The sequence below is a fragment of the Belonocnema kinseyi genome, chromosome 4 (assembly GCF_010883055.1).
Source record: "Belonocnema kinseyi isolate 2016_QV_RU_SX_M_011 chromosome 4, B_treatae_v1, whole genome shotgun sequence".
NCBI lineage: Eukaryota > Metazoa > Arthropoda > Insecta > Hymenoptera > Cynipidae > Belonocnema > Belonocnema kinseyi.
Window position 1 is genome coordinate 19,594,576 of NC_046660.1, and position 20,549 is coordinate 19,615,124.

The window sequence follows — 20,549 nt, forward strand, 5'->3', positions numbered from 1 at the left end:
GAAACAACCTCTAAAGATGCTCAAATGTCGATTATAGTCAGCCGTTTACGGGGACTTCGATGCACGGATAAGTGCCTGTCTGGGCTTCCGAAACCAGCCATTTTGTCATAATTTAAGACATTTAAATTAGATTAAAATCCAAATTAAAAATCCTACTTAAGTTCCAATAATGAAATTGATGCAAACTCCTGAAAAAACAAGAGTTCGACGAAAAAATTTTGACCACGGCGAACAAACAAACAAATTAGATTAAAATCCAGATTAAAAATCCTATTTAAGTTCCAATGCTCAACTTGATGAAAACTCCGGAAAAAACAAGAGTTCGACGAAAAAATTTGACCACGGCGAACAAACGAAAAAATTATATTAAAATCCAAATTAAAAATCCTATTTAAGTTCCAATAATGAAATTGATGCAAACTCATGAAAAAACAAGAGTTCGACGAAAAAATTTTGAACACGGCGAACAAACAAAAAAATTAGATTAAAATTTAAATTAAAAATCCTATTTAAGTTCCAATAATGAAATTGATGCAAGCTCCTGAAAAAACAAGAGTTCGACGAAAAAATTTTGACCACGGCGAACAAACAAACAAATTAGATTAAAATCCAGATTAAAAATCCTACTTAAGTTCCAATAATGAAATTGATGCAAACTCCTGAAAAAACAAGAGTTCGACTAAAAAATTTTGACCACGGCGAACAAACAAACAAATTAGATTAAAATCCAGATTAAAAATCCTATTTAAGTTCCAATGCTCAACTTGATGAAAACTCCGGAAAAAACAAGAGTTCGACGAAAAAATTTGACCACGGCGAACAAACGAAAAAATTATATTAAAATCCAAATTAAAAATCCTATTTAAGTAAAAATAATGAAATTGATGCAAACTCCTGAAAAAACAAGAGTTCGACGAAAAAATTCTAACCGCGGCGAACAAACAAACAAATTAGATTAAAATCCAAATTAAAATCATATTTAAGTTTCAATAATGAAATTGATGCAAACTCCTGAAAAAACAAGAGTTCGACGAAAAAATTTTGACCACGGCGAACAAAAAAACAAATTAGATTAAAATCCAGATTAAAAATCCTATTTAAGTTCCAATGCTCAACTTGATGAAAACTCCGGAAAAAACAAGAGTTCGACGAAAAAATTTGACCACGGCGAACAAACGAAAAAATTATATTAAAATCCAAATTAAAAATCCTATTTAAGTTCCAATAATGAAATTGATGCAAACTCCTGAAAAAACAAGAGTTCCACGAAAACATTTTGAACACGGCGAACAAACAAAAAAATTAGATTAAAATTTAAATTAAAAATCCTATTTAAGTTCCAATAATGAAATTGATGCAAGCTCCTGAAAAAACAAGAGTTCGAAGAAAAATTGTTGACCACGGCGAACAAACAAACAAATTAGAATAAAATCCAGATTAAAAATCCTATTTAAGTTCCAATGTTCAACTTGATGAAAACTCCGGAAAAAACAAGAGTTCGACGAAAAAATTTTGAACACGGCGAACAAACAAAAAAATTATATTAAAATCCAAATTAAAAATCCTATTTAAGTTCCAATCATGAAATTGATGCAAACTCCTGAAAAAACAAGAGTTCGACCAAAAAATTTTGAACACGGCGAACAAACAAAAAAATTAGATTAAAATTTAAATTAAAAACCCTATTTAAGTTCCAATAATGAAATTGATGCAAACTCCTAAAAAACAAGAGTTCGACGAAAAAATTTTGATCACGGCGAAAAAACAAAAATGCTCATATTGCAATTTAAAAATTGTTAAAATTATCCCAATCAAACTCACAGTCAACATCAACAAATTCCTTTGCATGTCGGGCAAGATCCTGCAAGTGATCTTGTAGACAACACCACCTTTTTCAAAATTAGCTAAAGGATCTTTGCAAAAATTTATCACTGAATCCGTTTTAAATGCTATACGGAAAATAGTGAGAATAAATAATTTTTCTAACATAAGTTTAAGAGTTTTAGAAATTTGACCGAAGAATGGAAGAACAAAAGTATTAAATAAACTATATTCCTTTAACTCTTTTTCATTATCTGGGAGCAAAATATTACTTTGTTTGTTTTCGATTTTTCAAACTCTATGTGCAATATGTTTCTTAATTAACTTTTTTGGGTTATGATTTAGAAAAAGGATATTCTTAACAATATTCAAATTTCTTGTGTGAAATGAAAAATGGGACAAACTTAGAGCTCTATCAACTAAGTTTTTGATTACTGCAATTTTGTTTTGAAAAGAACGAGCAGATAAGAAATTTAATTAAATTATTTAAATTATTTTTCATTTTATTTTATTATTTTTTTTATTATTTATTATTATTTATTATTATTTTATATTATTTTATTATACAGGGTGGACACGCTGGGGCTTACATACATGGCGAATCGAATGCTACCCGAATTGCACAATAGCAGGGGACAAGTCATGATACAGGGGTATTTTCATTTTTCGCACCTTTAAAGTTGCATTTGGATCGGCCGTTCGGTCAAGTCCGTGCATCTTCGCATTAAGTTTATTATAGTTTCCATGGTTGCGTTCGAAACTTCAAGTGGATACAAGTATCCAAACAATATAGGTTATGTTACATAGTAATTACAAATAATAAAAGTGTTTAATTTATAATGAAATGAGACATGTGAACTGAGAAGTAAACTTCAATTTTTTTCTGTGCCAATAATATTATGGAATGTCTGCTGAGTGACAAATACTATAAAATAGTAATAATATTCATAACCTCGAAAAAATGACAGATCGGCCCAGCATGTTTATTATACTTGCGATTGATTATTCTTTACCAAAGAAATCTTTGGTGGTTTGGTATGTTTATCACTGACAGTATCGGCAGCGATAATTTAAATAATAATTACTTATTGTCAATTGAACAATCATTACTTATGAATCATTTTATTAAGTTAAACATTTTTTCTGAATTTAAAATTTGATTACCATTGTTTTTTACACAGGTCGATCCTAGAAGAAATACACATAAGGAAATGCAGATAGAATTGGTGCATTTTAATCAAAATTGTTGAAAAATCGTTATCTCTGGAGCTTATCCCAAGACATACAAAACCACCAAACATTTCTTTGGTGAAGAATAATCAATCGAAAGTATAATAAACATGCCGGGCCGATCTGTCATTTTTTCGAGGTTATGTTCAGATTCACCTGTTTGCCCTAATCGCTGCAAGGAAATATAGGTAATGTCAATTTACAGTTTACGAATGTAATATTTCATTCACTTTATTTAAAATATATCCTGTCTATTCATAACACACCTGTTTTCATGCCGTAAATAAGTGGTAAACACAATTCACTCTTCGCCCACTGGAAGCGCAGATACTTATTACTATTTTATAGTATTTATCACTCAGCAGACATTCCATAATGTTATTGGCACAGAAAAAATTGAAGTTTACTTCTCAGTTCACATGTCTCATTTCATTATTAAATAAACACTTTTATTATTTGTAATTACTATGTAACATAACCTATATTGTTTTGACACTTGTATCCATTTGAAGTTTCGAACGCAACCATGGAAACTATGATAAACTTGATCCGAAAATGCACGGACTTGACCGAATGGCCGATCCGAATGCAGCTTTAGAGGCGCGAAATAAGAAAATACCCCTGTATAATGGCTTCTCCTCGGCTATTGCGCAATTCGGGTAGCATTCGATTCGCCGTGCATGTAAGCCCCAGCGTGTCCAGCCTGTATTTTATTTATTTAAATTTAATTAAACTATTTAGTTGAAAATCAACTATTTTGTTTAAAATTCATATATTTAAATAGAAAATTTTAATTATGGCTGTAAAATTTGAATAATACTAATAATAAATTATATGTGTTTGCCATGGAAAACAAAAGAAAGTTTAACCGATATTTGTGTAAAGTTTATCCTGTGAAGTTAATTTTTATTGCAGAGAATCTTTCGTCGGAAATATATTTAAAGTTTATCTTCTGTTTTTTCTGTGACACTGTTAAAAATATTTGGAATTCTACAACTCTTCTACAAGACTTCTAAAAATATAAGTGCAAGTTAAAATTGCAAACATGGTATTGGAATGACGAAATTGCAATACATGTATTGTAAGTGTTGTAAATCGTGAAGTCACCGTCCAACATTGTGGAAACGATGGAATTCACGAAATCTATGTAATTCGCGGAATTCATTAAATTTGCAGAAGTCACGGAATTTTCAGAATTAATGGAAATCAAGAAAGTCACAAAATTGATTAAAGTCACGGAATTTATCTCCTTCAAGGAATTCATGAAAATCACGCAATCGCGAAATTTATCGAAATAAATTTATTTATTTCGGAATTTATTTATTTATTACGGAATTCCTAGAACTTACGGAATTCACTGAAATTATGTAATTTACTGGACATTCGGAAATGACGGAATTGATCGAACTTATGGTAACCACGAAATTCACGAAAAAAGGGGAAATTTACGGAATTGGCGGAATTCATAGAATTCAAGGAATAAACGGGATTTCAGAATTCATGTAAATAAAGGAATTCAGGAACATCAAGAAATACATGGAATTGTTGGAATTTGTGGAAGTCGATGAATTCCATAAATTCTGTGATTTTCATGAATTCCGTGTATTCCATGAATTCCGCGAATTTCTTGAATTTCATAAATTCCTTATGTTTCATAATTCCTTTAGATTTCGTAAATTCCTTGAATTTCACGAATTCCTTGATTCCTGTGAATTCTGTAGATTCCGTTAATTTAATTAATTCCCCGTGTGGAAATAACCCCATTTGGCACCATTGGGGACTAATCGGGGACTAGTTGGGCTTTTTGTTGTCAAAATTTCAGCCGGGGCCTGGTCAGTGGTTGGTCAAGGGCTAGTCGGGCCTTTTTCTTCACTAATTTCCGTGCGGGTAATCTTCAGGCTCTGGGCGGGAGCTATTGAGGCTCTGGTCGGGTTATTCTTATGTTTGAGTTTTCGGCGAGGTTTTATCAAATGAGGTAATATCTAAGAAAGCGTAATGCATTTTTATTCTAAAACACTAAGAATATATTTAACAATAATCTTACACCGTTTTTTGGAGAAAAGATTTATTAATGTTAAATTCATTTCAAATATACCTAATAAATAATTATTAAGTTAATAATTTTGTACGAAAATCAACTTTTTATAAAAAAACGATCAAAATATTCAAAAAGACGTAATCTTATTTTTTTGAAATATTTTTTAGAAAATTGCGAATTTCTAGGAACATTTATAAATAACTTTGTATGAAATTTTAAGAAAATCCATATTTAATTATCTAAATTTGTACAGATGCTTATTTTTAAATTGATCTGAAAGATTTGGACTGGTAGCTTTAAAGAAAATCCGCAAGGGCGCGACGTACCGCCTCTCGCGCAATAGAAATGATGCTTCGAGTGTTTAAGACAGCGTCCACACGTAACGAAGCATAATCACCTGGAGCAGAGACTACTGTGACCAACATGGCGGTTCCTTCAGAGCGAAGCTCTTCCATTGCTGCATTCCAGCTGAAGTTTTTTTTAAACTTAATATTCCACAAATTTTGGGGAATTTCAGTTACATAAATTTATGCATTTTTAAGCGTAGGATATGTTGCTCCACATTAAATCTTGGGTAAATTTGAGCACTTTGAAATGTTTCAAAAAAGTTTATGGAGATTTCCGTAAATAATCAGTATTTTGACAAACTTTTAGGGGATGTTCCACAAATTCTGGGGAGTTTAGTTAATATTCCACTTGGATGTATTATCATATGACCCCTACTAGTACCCGATAAGGCCCCGACTAGGATAAGTCGGGTCACCTGACTAGCCCCCGACTAATCTACCGTGACACTACGGGTCGAGGGGCTAGTCAGATGACCGGACTAGCCCCCGACTTTAAGTGGGGTCGAATGGTCGGGAACAAGACTAGTTCTCCATTTGAATTTCTACACGGGTTTCGAATTATCTAGAATTTCGTAAATTCTCTAAATTGCGTGAATTCCCTGATTTTTTAAATTCCGTAGTGGCAGTTGCCAACAAACATTTTTAGCAGTGTATAGTTTAACAAATGTATATTGTACTCTTCAAAAATCGTTTCAAATATTTAAATACACAGAAAGTTAAAAAAAAAAGTAATTATTATCGAGGACATCCTAACGCGTTCCGTCAGATGAATCCGTTAGGATTTATTGAGATTCTAATTTACATCTTCCAGCCCGTACTGAGGTTAGGAGTTACGGCTTCAAAGTAAAGACTAAATTTCTGCTCGGGTTGTGAGATTTGAACTATTTTTGGGGAAATTGGTCAAAACTGCATCTTCTTTAGATAAAAATGCAATGTTGAAAATTCAACAATTTTGTTAAAAAGTTATCTTTCTTGGTTAAATATTCAACTTTTTTGTTGAAAATTCAAGTATCTTCGTAGAAAATTTACTTCTTATTTCAAACTCATAACTCTTATGTTGAAAAATCAAATGAAAATCATTTTTGGATAAAAATTTAACTATTTTTTGAAAGCTTGTCTTTTTAATAAAAAATTTTCTCAACTTTAGTATGACTGCATTTTTATTAGATAGAAATTTAACTTTTTGTTTAAAAATTCAACTATTTTGAAGAAAACTGACTTTTAGAAAATTCATATTTTGGTATTCAAAAATCATCTGTAATCTTTTTTAGGTGAACCTCAATTTCTTTGTTGAAAATGTGAATTTTTGATTTAAAAAAAAATTGTGTTGAAAATTCAACTATTTCATAGAACACTTACTTGTTGTTTCAATTTCATATTTTTGTGTTGAAAAGTGAACTGAAAACTTTTTCGGATGAAAATTCAACTGTTTTTTCTTATTTGTCTTTTTTGTTTAAAAATCTATCTGTTTTAGTAGACATTACGTCTTTCTTGGTAAAAATGTAACCGTTTTTTCAAAGATTGCATATTCTTGTTAAAGACATCCCTTTTGGTTAAAAATTTAACCGGTTGGTTAAAAATTTATTTCTCCAGGTTGAAAATGTTCGTAACAAATTTACTGCTCGTTTGAAACTCATATTTTAATGTTAAAAAATTAAACTAAAATCTTCTTTGCATGAAAATTTAAAAATATTTTTTGAAAATTTGTCTTCAATTTAAAGTTTGATCTGCTTTAGCAGAAATTTCATCTTTCTTGCATTGAAATACAACTTTTTGGTTGAAAATTAATCTTCTTTGATTGAAGATTCAACCATTTGGTTTAAAGCAATTTGTTAAGAAATAATTTTTTGTTGAAGATACATATTTTTAGTAGAAAATTCATCTCTTTGGTTGATGGTTTAACTTTTTTGTTAAAAACTGATATTTTGTATAGAAAATTCAATTGCCTGGGTAAAAATAAACAATTTTGTTAAGATTTTTTAAATAGAGGTTTATATCTTTTGTGAAAATTTAATTATTTTCTTGAACATTTTTTTTTATCTTTGAAAATTTAATTTTTGTACAGATAATTCGTCTTTTGGCTTAAAGATTAACCATTAAGGTGAAATTTTTTTACGGCTGTCATGTGTGAAAAATTTTTATTTTTTGAAAATTCTTTTTTCTGGTTATAAAGATAATTTAGATATTACACTTTTATTGGGCAATCCTTAGGGTAATCTACGCAAGAGCAGCTACTATTGCAGAGTTATCGAGGACGTAGAGCTTAATCAAAAAATACTTAACCTTTGGGTGTGGACGTGCGGTCACACAGACCGCACAGCCAAACCTTGCTGTCAATTGAAATCTCATACGACGTCTTTGAGATCGCGCGTTCTCGGTAACTTCACAATTTTATATTTTTCCTTTTTTTATTTTCTTTCGAAAGACGAAAGATATCACACACAAACAACCTTTAGCTTAATAGGGGTATACCAAAGTACAGAAATTAAAGTCACAGAAAAAACTTATGTCTCGAATATCTCTCATTTAGGCCAAAAGTGGCAATTTGGTAGACACGTAGCTAAAAGTGAAAATTCCGTATGCACCTATGGCCGTGCGGTTTCTCAGACCGCACCATGCCTCTTATTTCTATGGTCCCTCCAGCAACTAATATGAAAGGTTTTTTGGATTTTTGGGTTGAAAATTCTATTCTTTTTGTGGAATATTTAATTATTTTCTTCAAAATTAAGTTTTTATTTTTAAATTCGTATTTTTAGAATGATTTGATTTTTTGTTTGGAAAGGTAACTTTTTAATAAAAATCAGTTTGTTTTGAATTAAAAATCTATTTTGTTAACTGAAAATATAACTATTCTATTTTTTATTCAAACTTTATCTTTTTTTTTTTTTTTTGAAAAATCAACTATTTGGCTGAAAATTTATCTGTTTAGTTCAAAATTTATATTTTTAGATTAAAACATTACATTTATTGCTATCAAATTTGATAGATTAGTTTAAAACAATGTTCGTTAAAAATGCACCTTTTTTGTTCAAAGAAAATTTGTATTTGACAAAAATGAAGTTTGTTAACTTAAAACGTAACAATTCTATTTTTGGTTTGAAATTTATCTTTTTACAATTGAAAACTCAACTATTTTGTTGAAAAGTAACATTTTAGTTCAAAATTCATATTTTGAGATTAAAAATTTATATTTTTGTCTTTAAACTTTTATAGATTACCATGCATTTTATTTATTTATTTTTTTTTGAAAATGCAACTTTATAGTTGAAAAGCGATTTGTTTTGGTTAAAAATGAATTTTTTTAAACTGAAATTGTATCTATTCTATTATTAGTTCAAAATTTTTCTTTTTTTGTGTTGTTTAAAATATAACTATTTGGTTGAATATTTTTTTTTGTTGCAAATTCAACAATACGGTGTAATATTTAACTGTTTTGTTACAAATTTAATTATCTTGTTGAAAATTCTCCTTTTTTGTTAGACAGTAATCTTTTTGGGTCGAAATATTAACTGATTCATTGTTTTTTGTCTTTTGGACAGAAAATTCTACTATTTGGTTCAAAATACAACTCTTTTTTTGGTATTTTTTTTTCGTTAAAAATATCATTTTTTTGATAAAAAATTTTCTTTGTAGGTAGAAAATTCTATTATTTTTGTAAAAAATTTAACTATTTAGTTGAAAATTAACTGTTTTGTTTAAAATTCATATTTTTAAATAGAAAATTTTTATTATGGCTTTTAAATTTAATTTATTACTAATAATTGTTTTTTTTTACTTCTAATTTTCAGTTGAAAATTCAACTATACGGTTCCAAATTCAACTGGTTGGTTAAAAATTTAATAATTTTGTTCAAAATTTCCCTATTTTTTTAAAGCATCATCTTTTTTGGACAAAAATTCAGCTGATGTTTCTTTTATCTTTTTGGCAAAACAAACAAATATCTGCTTGGTTGAAAATACAACTGTTTTTTTTTAATTCAATGATTTTGTTGAAAATTCCCTTTTTAGTTCAAAATTCATATTTTTAAATTGAAAATTAACATTTTTGACTAGAAATTTTAATAGATCAGTATAGATATGATTTTTAGGTTAAAAGTTTCATTGTTTTGTATTTATAATTCTGGAACAATTTTACCTTATGATAATATTTTTGACCGAAAGTTTAATTTTCAGCTTAAAAATTAATTTTCACGAAAAAAGCGAATTTTCAGCATTTTATAGAACTGCATTTCCACAAAAATAAATTAATTTTTAACCAAGAAGATAAAAATTCTACCAACGAAAGACCAATTTTCTACCAGATACATCTGTTTTCAACTTAGGAAAATAAATTTTCAACCCAACATGAAATAAATAAATTTCCAGTAAAAAAAGAAAAAATAAACAAAAAAAATTACTTTTGAAGAAAATAGTTCAATTTTTAACAAAAAAATAAAAATTTGGAACTTAAATGATAAATTATCAACTAGAAATTGAATTTTCAACACAGCAGTTAAACTTCCGACTAAGTAGTTGATTTAAAAAAAAAGAGAATTGTCCACGAAAAATGCAATATTGATATTTCAACCAAAAAATATTTTTATTTCAAAATAAAAACAGTTAAATTCAACAAAAAAAAACCAATTTGTAACAGAATAGTTAAATCCTTAATAACACAAGATTTACTTTCAAATAAACAGTTGTATTTTAAGCTAAAAATATGACGTTTTTATCACAAAAAATTAATTTTAAGACTGAAAAGTTGAATTTTCAACTAAGAGAGATTTTTTAGTGAAAGAAAAAGAATTATTTTATATAAAATATTCTATTTTTATACCAAAAAGCAGAATTTGGTACAAAAATAGAACATGAATTTTAAACAAACAAAATTTGTTAATAAAAATTTGCAAAGTTATTTATTCCCAAGTCGCGCTTGTTATGAACACATTTTCTTTCCTAATTCTAATTTTTTGTGGGTTCCAAGTTTATTAAATTATCAGAATTTATATGTATATTTACTCTCTAACTTTATAAAATATTAGTAATATTTCTGAGGGGGCTGAAATTTTCAGAAAAAAAGCCTTGGACAATTAATAGTTAATAATAATTTCCCTGTAGCTATCTTTGCAAACCATATCATATTAATAATTTTCTGCTTAACAAAGTGACTCACATATTTTCTTTAAACATGGTGCGAAAGTGTGAAGAGTGCAAAATATCTATTTAAAGATCGCTCATGAATTAAAAAAGGATTCATTATTTTATAATTTACAAACGAATCTTTTCTGTAAGGCTTTTTTTCAAGCGGGTTTTTTGTTTTAAAAACGGACCTCCGGGGAAAAAGTTTTCCCGAGACAAATTGTTGAAGAAGAGAAAAAGGGATTACGTTGACACTGGAAAGAAACATAATGGAGTGCAAACACTCGTAACTTAATGATAGCCTATAATTACATGTCGGATATGAAGCATCACATGAAGTAAAAAATTTAACAGGATATGTAACGAAAAATCTTAAATTATTTTAATGTAAGATTAAACATATTTGACTATAACCATCACGTTACAGTAGAGAAAATTCTTATTCTATCAATATTTGTTATTGAAAAATAATAATTGATAAACAAAAAGAAAAGTTTTTTCTCAAATTCAACATTCAGATCTTTTGAAAGCATCCTGATTCAGGCCCAAAATTTGGTTAATATTACGGCTGAAATTATTCAAAAGTTTCTGTATTTGAAAGGTTTTCCAATACGTTTGAATAACTTTAACAAAATAAAATTCTTTAACAAAGTCTTTTGTCACTCAGAAACAGAGTTGTCTTGGTATAAAAGCCTGCTTTGTTTTAAACCACGTGAATATATATTTTTTTACACAAACATAATTATGGGCCTGCAAGAAGAGATGATATCAAAAAATGATGATATTTGCTGCTGAAAGATTCTTTTTTTGAACAAATAAAAATCCTTTTAATCTTATATTTAGGAGTAAATTATATTTGGGTCAAGAAGCATCTTTCTAAAACAAAATGACACATATCTCTAGTTCAGATTCATTCGAAAACCTTCAGTTTCAAACCCAAAATTTTTGTCAAAACTACAGCTAAAAGTTTTGGTAATTTGCTGTGTTTGGAATGTTTTCCAATAATTTATAATAACTTTAAAAAAATAACAACAAAAATTCTTTAACAAAATCTTTTTTCACTCAGAGAAAAAGTTGCGTTGAAAGAAAAGCATCATCCTCTTGCCTGTTTTATTTTGAACAACTTGAATATCTTATTTAAACAAACAGAATTATTAGGCTGCAAGATTAGATAAAGTTTGTATATTAATAATAATATTTGCAGCTGAAAAACTGTTTTTTTTTTAAACAGATGAAAATTCGTTTAACCTTAAATTTAAGAGTGTATTTCATTTTTGTCAATAAACATCTTTTCGATACAAGAGAATATTTCTCTAAGTTTTCAGATTCATTCGAAAAAATTTAGATTAAAACCTAAAATTTTTCTCGATACTCCAGCTGAAATCGTAAAAAGTTTTCAGTGTTTGAAAGCGTTTACAGTAAGTTTTAACAATATAAAAAAAGGACAAGGTAAATTCGTTAAAGGCTTTCATGGAAAATTGAATCCGAATTCAGATTCATTTAAAAACATCCAGATTCAAATTAGAAAATTTTGTCAACACAAAACTGAAACTTTTAAAAATGTGGTGTACTTGGAAGTTTTCCAATAAGTTTGAATAATCTAAACAGATTGACAATGACAATTTTTTAACAAAGCTTATATATAAAAATGAATCTAAATTCAGATTTATTGAGAAACATCCAAATTCAAACCTAAAAGTTTTGTCAGTACTACAGCTAAAAAAATTTGAATATTTCTGTAATTGGAACGTTTGAAAATAAGCTTGAATAACATAAAAAAATAAAAAGATCACAAACAGAATTATTGGCTGCAAGATTAGGTAAAGTTTGTCTAAAAATGATAATATTTTCTGCTAAAAAATTTTTTTTGAAACAGATGAAAATCCTTTGAATCTTAAATTTAAAAGTGATTTCCATTTGAGTCAATAAACATTCTTTTGATACAAAAGGAAAAATTGTTCAATCAGTGTTCTCTACGTGTTCACATTAATTCGAAAACATTCAGATTAAAAAAAATTAAAAAACTAAAGCTAAATGCTTTAGAAATATGTTGTATTTGATACCCTTTTCAATGGGTTTAAATAGTCTAAACAAAATAACTAGGTAAATTCTACAAACATCTTCCATAGAAAAATGAATCTGAATTCAGATTCATTCGAAAACATCCAGATTCATACCCAAAATTGTTGTTAATACCACACCTAAAAGTTCTGAAAATTTTCTATAATTGGAGTTTTTTCTAAATGGGTTTTGGATAACTTAAACAAAATAAGATCAATTCTTCAACCAAATCTTTTATCAAATAGAGGATAAGTTATCTTAAAACAAAAGCATCATCCTCACGCCTGTTTTATTTTGAACCTCTTGAATATCCTTTTTGCAAAAACAGAATTATTGAGCTGCAAGAATAAAAGAATTTTATCTTGAAATTTGCTGCTAAAAAACTGATTTCAAGACAAACGAAAATTGTTTTAATCTTAAATTGAAAAGTGAATTCCTTTCTGGTCAAGAAGCACCCTTTTGACATAAGAGGACATTTCTCTGATTGTTTAGATTTATTTGTTATTATCCAGATACGAACCTAAAACTTTTTTTCAATATTCCAGCTTAGAGTTAAAAAAATTTGATGTATTTGGAACATTCTCTACTAACTTTAAGAACCTCAAATAACATAACGAAGTCCATTTGTTAAAAAATCTCTTGTCACTCAGAGAAAATGTTGTGTTGAAACAAAATGATCATCTGCATTCCTATTTTATTTTAAACCACTTGAACACCTTTTTGACACAAACAGAATTATTGTTTGCATGAAGAAATTAAGATTCAACCCCATAATTTTTGGCAATACTATGACTGAAATTATTGGAAACTTTCTGTATTTGGAACATTTTTCAATAAATTAAATTTTTTAGCAAAAGGGTGTTCACTAAGAAAAGATTCTTTTTCAGACAAATGAAAATTCTCTTATTCTTAAATTTGCGATTGAATTTCATTTGTATTATCAAGCATCTTTTTGCCATAAGAGGACATTTCTCTGAATGTTCAGATTCATTTGAAAACATCCCGACGCAAACCTAAAATTTTCTTTAATACGCCAGCTACAAATTTCAAACTTTTCTGTATTTACAACATTTTTTAATAACTTTAAGTGACTTAAACGAGAAACCTAAGTCAATTTAAAAAACAAATTTTTTATCAGTCAGAGGAAAAGTTGTCTTGGAACAAACCTATCATTCTCTTGCCTGTTTTGTTCTAAATCAGGATAATATATTTCTTACACAAACTAAATTATTGGGCTGCAAGATTAGATAATTTGAAAAAAATGATAATAATTGCACCTAATGGATACTTTTTAAGACAAGTAAAAATCCTTTTAACTTTAAATTAAAGGGTAAATTCAATTTGTACCAAGAAGCGCATCCCTTTGACACAAGAGGACATTTCTCTAAGTATTTAGGTGGATTCAAAAACATCTGGATTCAAATCCAACATTTTTGACAATGCTACAACTAATAGTTTAAACAATTTTCTGTACTTGAAACATTTTTCAATAAGTTTGAGTAACTTAAACAAAACTGCAAGAAAAATTCGTGAAGAAAAGTTTTATCATTTAGAGAAAAGGTTGTCTTGAAACAATACCATCATCCCTTTCCATGTTTTATTTTGAACCACGTGAATGTATATTGTACTTAAGTGGTCCAAAAATCACCAAGTTCGAAAAGTTTATTGGGCTTCTGGAAATTCTTGTTCCTTTTTGGAAAAAAGAAAATCCCTAAAAAACTTTCATCCAATCGGATGATGTCCCGCACTCCTTCATCGAAGTAAAAGGTTACACTCTGCTTTAGTCGTTACAAAAAAATGTTTAGGAAAATATCAGCCTTTTTTTATAAGAAATTCAATGAAGTTGATTAAGTTTATTAACAAAAATTTTTACAGACATATTTTACATAATTTAATTTTTCTTTAAATAATTCAGACTTTTACTGCATCGAAACTTGCAGATATTTTTGACACAAACTTATTAATAATATATAAATTGTTTTTATGTTTATATAATTAGATTAGATCAATTTTCTTGATCAATTATAATAATTGCTGCTCAAAATACTTTTTGAGACAAGTGAAAATCATTATGATGTTATATTTGAGAGTGAGTTCTATTTGTGTTAAGAAGCATTCTTTTGACATATAGGGATATTGCTCTAAGTGATCAGATTTATTTGAAAACATACAGAAACAAACCTGAAATTTTTTTCAATACTCCAAATAAAAGTTTGCAGAAGCTTCTATATTTGGAAAAACCTATATTTTTCTATATTTTATACTCAGAGAAAAAGTTTTATTGACACAAAAACATCATACCCTTGCCTGTTTGTTTGTCGCAAAAGGATAATGTTTGCGAAAACAACATTTTTTGCAAACAAATAAAAACCTTTTAGTGCTTCAAATTTGATCAAAAAGTTAGTTTATAAATATTACAAAAATAAGGGTTGCATTTCATTTACTATATCCCTATCCTTAATTATATTCAGACCATTGTAGTAAAATATTTTTCTTTCGGAGAATACAATTCCCGTTCTTAAAGGAGGACATATCTTAAGGGAATTTCTGTAATTAGATTTACTTATTTCTGTGTTCTTTCTTTGATGTCATTTTTTGATTCTGAATTTGATAAAAGAGTATCGTTGAGAAGTTTTTTCGAAAAACTGAAGATAAATATGGTTTTTTTTTTCTCGGGCTCTGCTCTCATTCTGTATCTCGATTTTCGAGCTTAAATTTCAATCAGATCATGACAAGGATATTACGATTCCATTCAAATATATTAATGACGACCAACCACTTAGGGTGTACGTTACGCATGAACAGAATTCAAACTGATGAAATGACTGTTAAAATAAAAGCTGAAATTTCACACTTATTTCTGTATTCCGGAGTCAATATAATCATTTTGATGGAAATACGGGGATTGCAAGAGGGAACCCAAAAAAGGGAAGGTAGGGTAATGTAAACGGGGGCTAAGCGGAACATCTGTGTGGGAAAGAGGGACACCCTTCATTTTATATTCAAAATACGGTATTCATTTTACTAGTTTTTTTTTTTATTTAAGCTTTCGAATTTGTAGCTGCAATTCTGTATATTTTTTTCCGAAAGGAAGTAAATATCGCATTCAGAAAGTCAGAATCAAGAGTGTGCCGCTTTTCCCGCATGTGCCACTTACACCCAGGTTACCACCATTGAAAAATTTATTTTTCAAAATTGGGTATACTTGATCCTTGAAATTACATTTACAGTGATATAAAAAAGTTCGGCCAAAATAAAATTGGTTAAATAAGCCATTTTTATATATTTAAAGTCGTTTTCGTAATAGGTATTATTTTCTATTTAGAAACGTCCATTACTAATAATAATAATCAAATAATTATACGAATAATTCAATATTTCTTAGTAAGATGTATAATTTTGTTCACATTATTATTAATACTAAAATAAATAACATAATAAGACAACAATAAAAATAAATAAGTAAATGATAAATAATAAAAATGAGCAAAACATTCAAAAGCCTTTTAGGAATTTTTTAATATTTGTAGAGAATAAAAAAATTTTCTCGTAGAATTTTAAAGATTCTGAAAGGTTTCAAAATAATAATTTTTTTAGATTCCTAAGAAAATGTATTTAAAAAAATTAATTTAAAGAGAATATTTAAAAAGATTTTAAAACATTGCAAATTTTTGAAATACTTAGTCGACTCGTCTAAAATCTTTAAATTTTTTTTTGAATTTTCTCGAGCAGCCTAGAAAAATATACTTAATATAAACTTAAAGCTAATAAATCAAGAAAATAAAAAATAGATACTTATTCTAAACTTTTATTTAAATACAAAAAATAATTTTTCCCTTCAAATTAAACTTGGCCTACAATTTTTTTGTAATTTGATCAATCTTTTTTTTATGTAGATTTAATTTTTTTTAATTCGCCTTTTCGGACTGAAAATGCACTTCTCTTTGGTAGAAATTTCATATTTTGTATTAAAACTGAAAATGCTTGATTTAAAATTAAAATCTTTTGTGGCTGAGGACTCAATTATTTTGTAGAAAATACACCTTTTTGAATGAATTAAACTCTTTTTAAATTTAAATAAAAAATATTTCCTAGTTTAACTATAAAATATATTATTTTTCATTTAGGATTATTCTTTTTGGTTTAATTTTTAAATACTTGTTAAAAAAATTGACTACATTGTTAAAAAATTATTTGTTTTGTTGAAGATTGATCATTTTTGTTCCATGATAATATTTTCGGTTAAAAATTTAATAATTTTGTTGAAATTTATCTTGTTTGTCAAGAAGTTATTTAATTTTTTTCAAAATTCATCTTTTTCGTTGAGGATGAAATTATTCTGTTAAAATTTTGTTATGAGAAAATTCCAAAATTGGTTTTAATTTTATCAAGAATCTTGAGAAAATTATATTGTCATAAACTTTGAAAAAATATATACCTAACAAATAAATAGTTATTTAATAATTCTTATTAAGTTCTTATGTTTGTATTTTCCCTTAAATTGTTCAATTTAAAAATTAAAAATTAAACAAATATTGTTTATTTACAGTCTTTTAACTAACATTACTTGTGACAGATGATTTTTGTGTCACGAGAAAAAAAAGGATGTACAATAAAAAACGCATCATTTTAAACAATATTTTTTGTCTGGAATAACTTATAAATCAAGTTTTTTACGGTAAGAATCACTTATTTTCATTATTTTCTTTTTAAAAAATTGGAATAAAATTGGAATAAACTTGAAAACGAAAAATTATAAAAATATAAAATAATATAAAAAAATCTTAAAATAAAATAATAGAACGCCACAAATTTAAGAAAAGGTAGTCTGGGGTACGTTATCAGAAGTCATTCACTCATATTTACTTGAATTTATTTTTATTCAGGGTAAAGTAACTTTTTAATTTTCACCTATATACATAAGTTTTTTTTAATTTAATGGTTACTGCAGATTTTTTAAAAGTATATTTCAAACATTTTTAAAAATGTGTTTTGGAAAAAAATAGGTTTTCACTTTTTTTCGTTAAAGCTAATTGTGGCAAATCACCTTATACAGTAAAAGGAAAAAATTCGTTAAAATATAATATCTCAAAAAATAAAATTTTGTTAAATTTACCTAAGTTTATAAAAATAATGTTTTTTGTTTTTTGTTTCCTGATGCTCTCTTTCATAAACTAGGAAAACATGTACATAATTTTAAGTTAGAAACAAATTTTTTCTGCATTTCACGAATCTTGAAACATGAGCCATTTTAACACAAGATCCGTCAAAATCTTTTTACACAGGAGCCCTAAATAATTCACAAATTTTTTTCAATTCTCTTGGGTCAAGTTTATGTTAGTAAATAACCATAGATGGAAAAAAATGAGAAAACAGTTTTTCATCGAAATATAATATTTCAAAAAATGCAATTTTGTTCATTTTTACCTAAAGTAGCAAAAAAATGTTCTTATTTTTCTATATTTTAGAATTTAAAAACTAATATTTTTAACTCAACAGATTTGGTAATTATTTTAACAATTTTCTTTTGTTTGAATAATTTTTCACATGTTAATCGTAGAGTTTTTGTTCTAGAGTTAATGACACAATTAACCAATATACAAAGTAATATTTTTAGGACATTTGGCAATTGTTTAAAGAATTTTCATTTGGTTAAATAATTTTTTCATGCTTTAAATCGTGAAAATGATTATTTTCGATAATAAATATCACCTTTAAAATGCATTAACTGTACAATTAATTCCATAAAAAAGGAACTTTTCACGAGTTACAGACGAAAAATTATTTAAACATATGAAAATTGTTGAAATTATTTAAAATAATTAGAAAATACTTTGGAACTCTTCAGTTATGAAATAAAAAAAATTAAATTAGAAACAATTCTTTAAAAATTACGGTCTTTATCATGAATTTTATATAAAAATCTTTCGCAAATCTTGGGGCCTTTTCCGGGCATAATACAAGGGGATTAAGGAGCTCAACAAAATTGTGGTGGAAATTATTTCTTAAACATTCTTCGGAATGTGGCTACACTTTGGTTCACAAAAAATTAATTCAAGTAATTCTTATTTCCATTTTTTCGAAAATCGCACTTTTCTCATTTGAAACCTCAGCTTAATTTCAAAATCCCGCAGTTTGATTTTGATGAATAAAAAAATGGGAAACTTCTTTTTCCATAAAATGAAAAATGGGGGGGGGGGGGTCGGACCCTAAAAATCGAATTTTTAAAAGTATAATTTAGGATCATCCTAATGTGCCGCTTTCCTTAGATTATTAAAAAATACATTAAAAAATAAAGAAGAGAACCAAATTCTGTATGGCAATTTCAGCTTTAAAGTACAATAAAAAAATTGAATTTGTGCCATTTTTTGAATTCTTATATTTCAACACACATTTTTTTCATTTGTTTTCGATCTGAAATTATTCAATTCCTTTAACTTCACCCAATAGTTAGAAATTCGTTCAGAATTTTTTTTTTAATTTATTCGTAATGATAAGACAAAAAACTTGTCTTTCCCCAATGAATATAATAATTTTAAGTTGTTTTACCCTTGTAAAAGGTGTTTTAAAACTTGTCTTTTCGGAATCGATGATCCCAATTTCCTCAGAGGGATTTGATTTTCTTAAAAAAAATGTTGCCGTTAATTGGATGGATGCAAAATGACTTACCATAAGGAGCTTGACTTTGTTAATCAAAGGGGATGTCGTCAGAAACTTGTTGACGGCCGTCAATATTTTCCCTTCCAACGTGACTGCGTCTTCGGCGTCTCGTTCTTGCGAGCATCCGGGCCCGATGTCGCTTCCCTTTTTCGACCACAACACACGACAATCTTGCAAAAAATTTAATTTCCCTTATCACCTCTTTTTTATTTTTCCCTCCCTCTTTTCACAGAGTTTCACTCTTGAGAACTCTTCTGGTTCTTCGCGATGGATACAATATTCGCACGTGGTTCAACTCGGCATCAGGGCTCTCCTTGCAGCTTTTTGCTCCCTTTACTTTTCCTACACAACTCTTTCTAAATTTGCAATTGGTCTCTGAATTCTATAATTTTAAACTTGACCACTCCACTCACACTCAAAAAAGTCAAGTAAAGCTTAATTTCTTGCAAGAATTCTTTTTTATTAATCTGGATACAATCACGATTAGATTTTGAAAAGGTTGGTTCAAGAAGGAAATCTGACACGTGTCATTTACAACACACGTTTTTGGATCTCCTGATAATAAAATTCAGCTATTTAATTTTGGATTGATTTGTAAATATCGTGTTTATTTTTGTATTTCTATTTATTTATTTTTCGTCTTATTTCGATCGACCTGAAAGGCCGGCAGGTGCTCTCCTTGCAGTCGCGGCGCTGTCGCGGTCTCAACGGCGACTGAAGTTCCGCATAGTGTGGATGCTGGGGATCTCCGAGCAGAAAACGAGTGGAGAGCAGAGCGAGAGAGAGGCAAGTTCGGAGGGGATGAAATAGCAACCCCGGTACTGGTCTCTCGCTCTTTCTAGTATCCCAAAGTGGGTATTCCATTGCTCAACGGTACGCAAGCATTTCGGTCTGAGGAGACTCTGTCTCTGATCAACACCACTAGTTGCTAGCCACCCCTGTTGATGTCTACCTGCAGAAACCCTCTTCGCAAAGTTACATACGTTATCTGTCACGTACCATATCCGAGACAATGCACCCCTGTATGTCGTTGATATGTGGCATGTTCACTTTTACGACCCATGAAACAACTGAGCGAAACTAGAGTATGAGAAAGTACAGGTATCGGACTCCCCATCCAAGGCACATCACTTTCAGCAGATTTTGAATGCCATAAGTGTTTGACTGCCATGCGTGTTTGACTGCCATAAGTGTTTGACTGCCATACGTGTTTGACTGCCATAAGTGTTTGACTGCCACAAGTACTTGACTGACAAGTATTTGACTAACATACGT

General features: G+C 28.3%; 1 protein-coding gene across 1 annotated transcript in view; it reads right to left on the reverse strand.

Moving 5' to 3' along the window:
- The window catches only part of LOC117171463 (calmodulin-like), a 458,393-nt gene extending 438,425 nt beyond the window's left edge, over positions 1 to 19,968 (reverse strand). Inside the window, exon 1 of the mRNA XM_033358805.1 lies at positions 19,284 to 19,968. Coding sequence (XP_033214696.1) covers positions 19,284 to 19,286 — 3 coding nt within the window. The 5' untranslated portion in view covers positions 19,287 to 19,968. The remainder of the gene's footprint in view (positions 1 to 19,283) is intronic.
- Between the last annotated feature and the right edge of the window lie 581 nt (positions 19,969 to 20,549).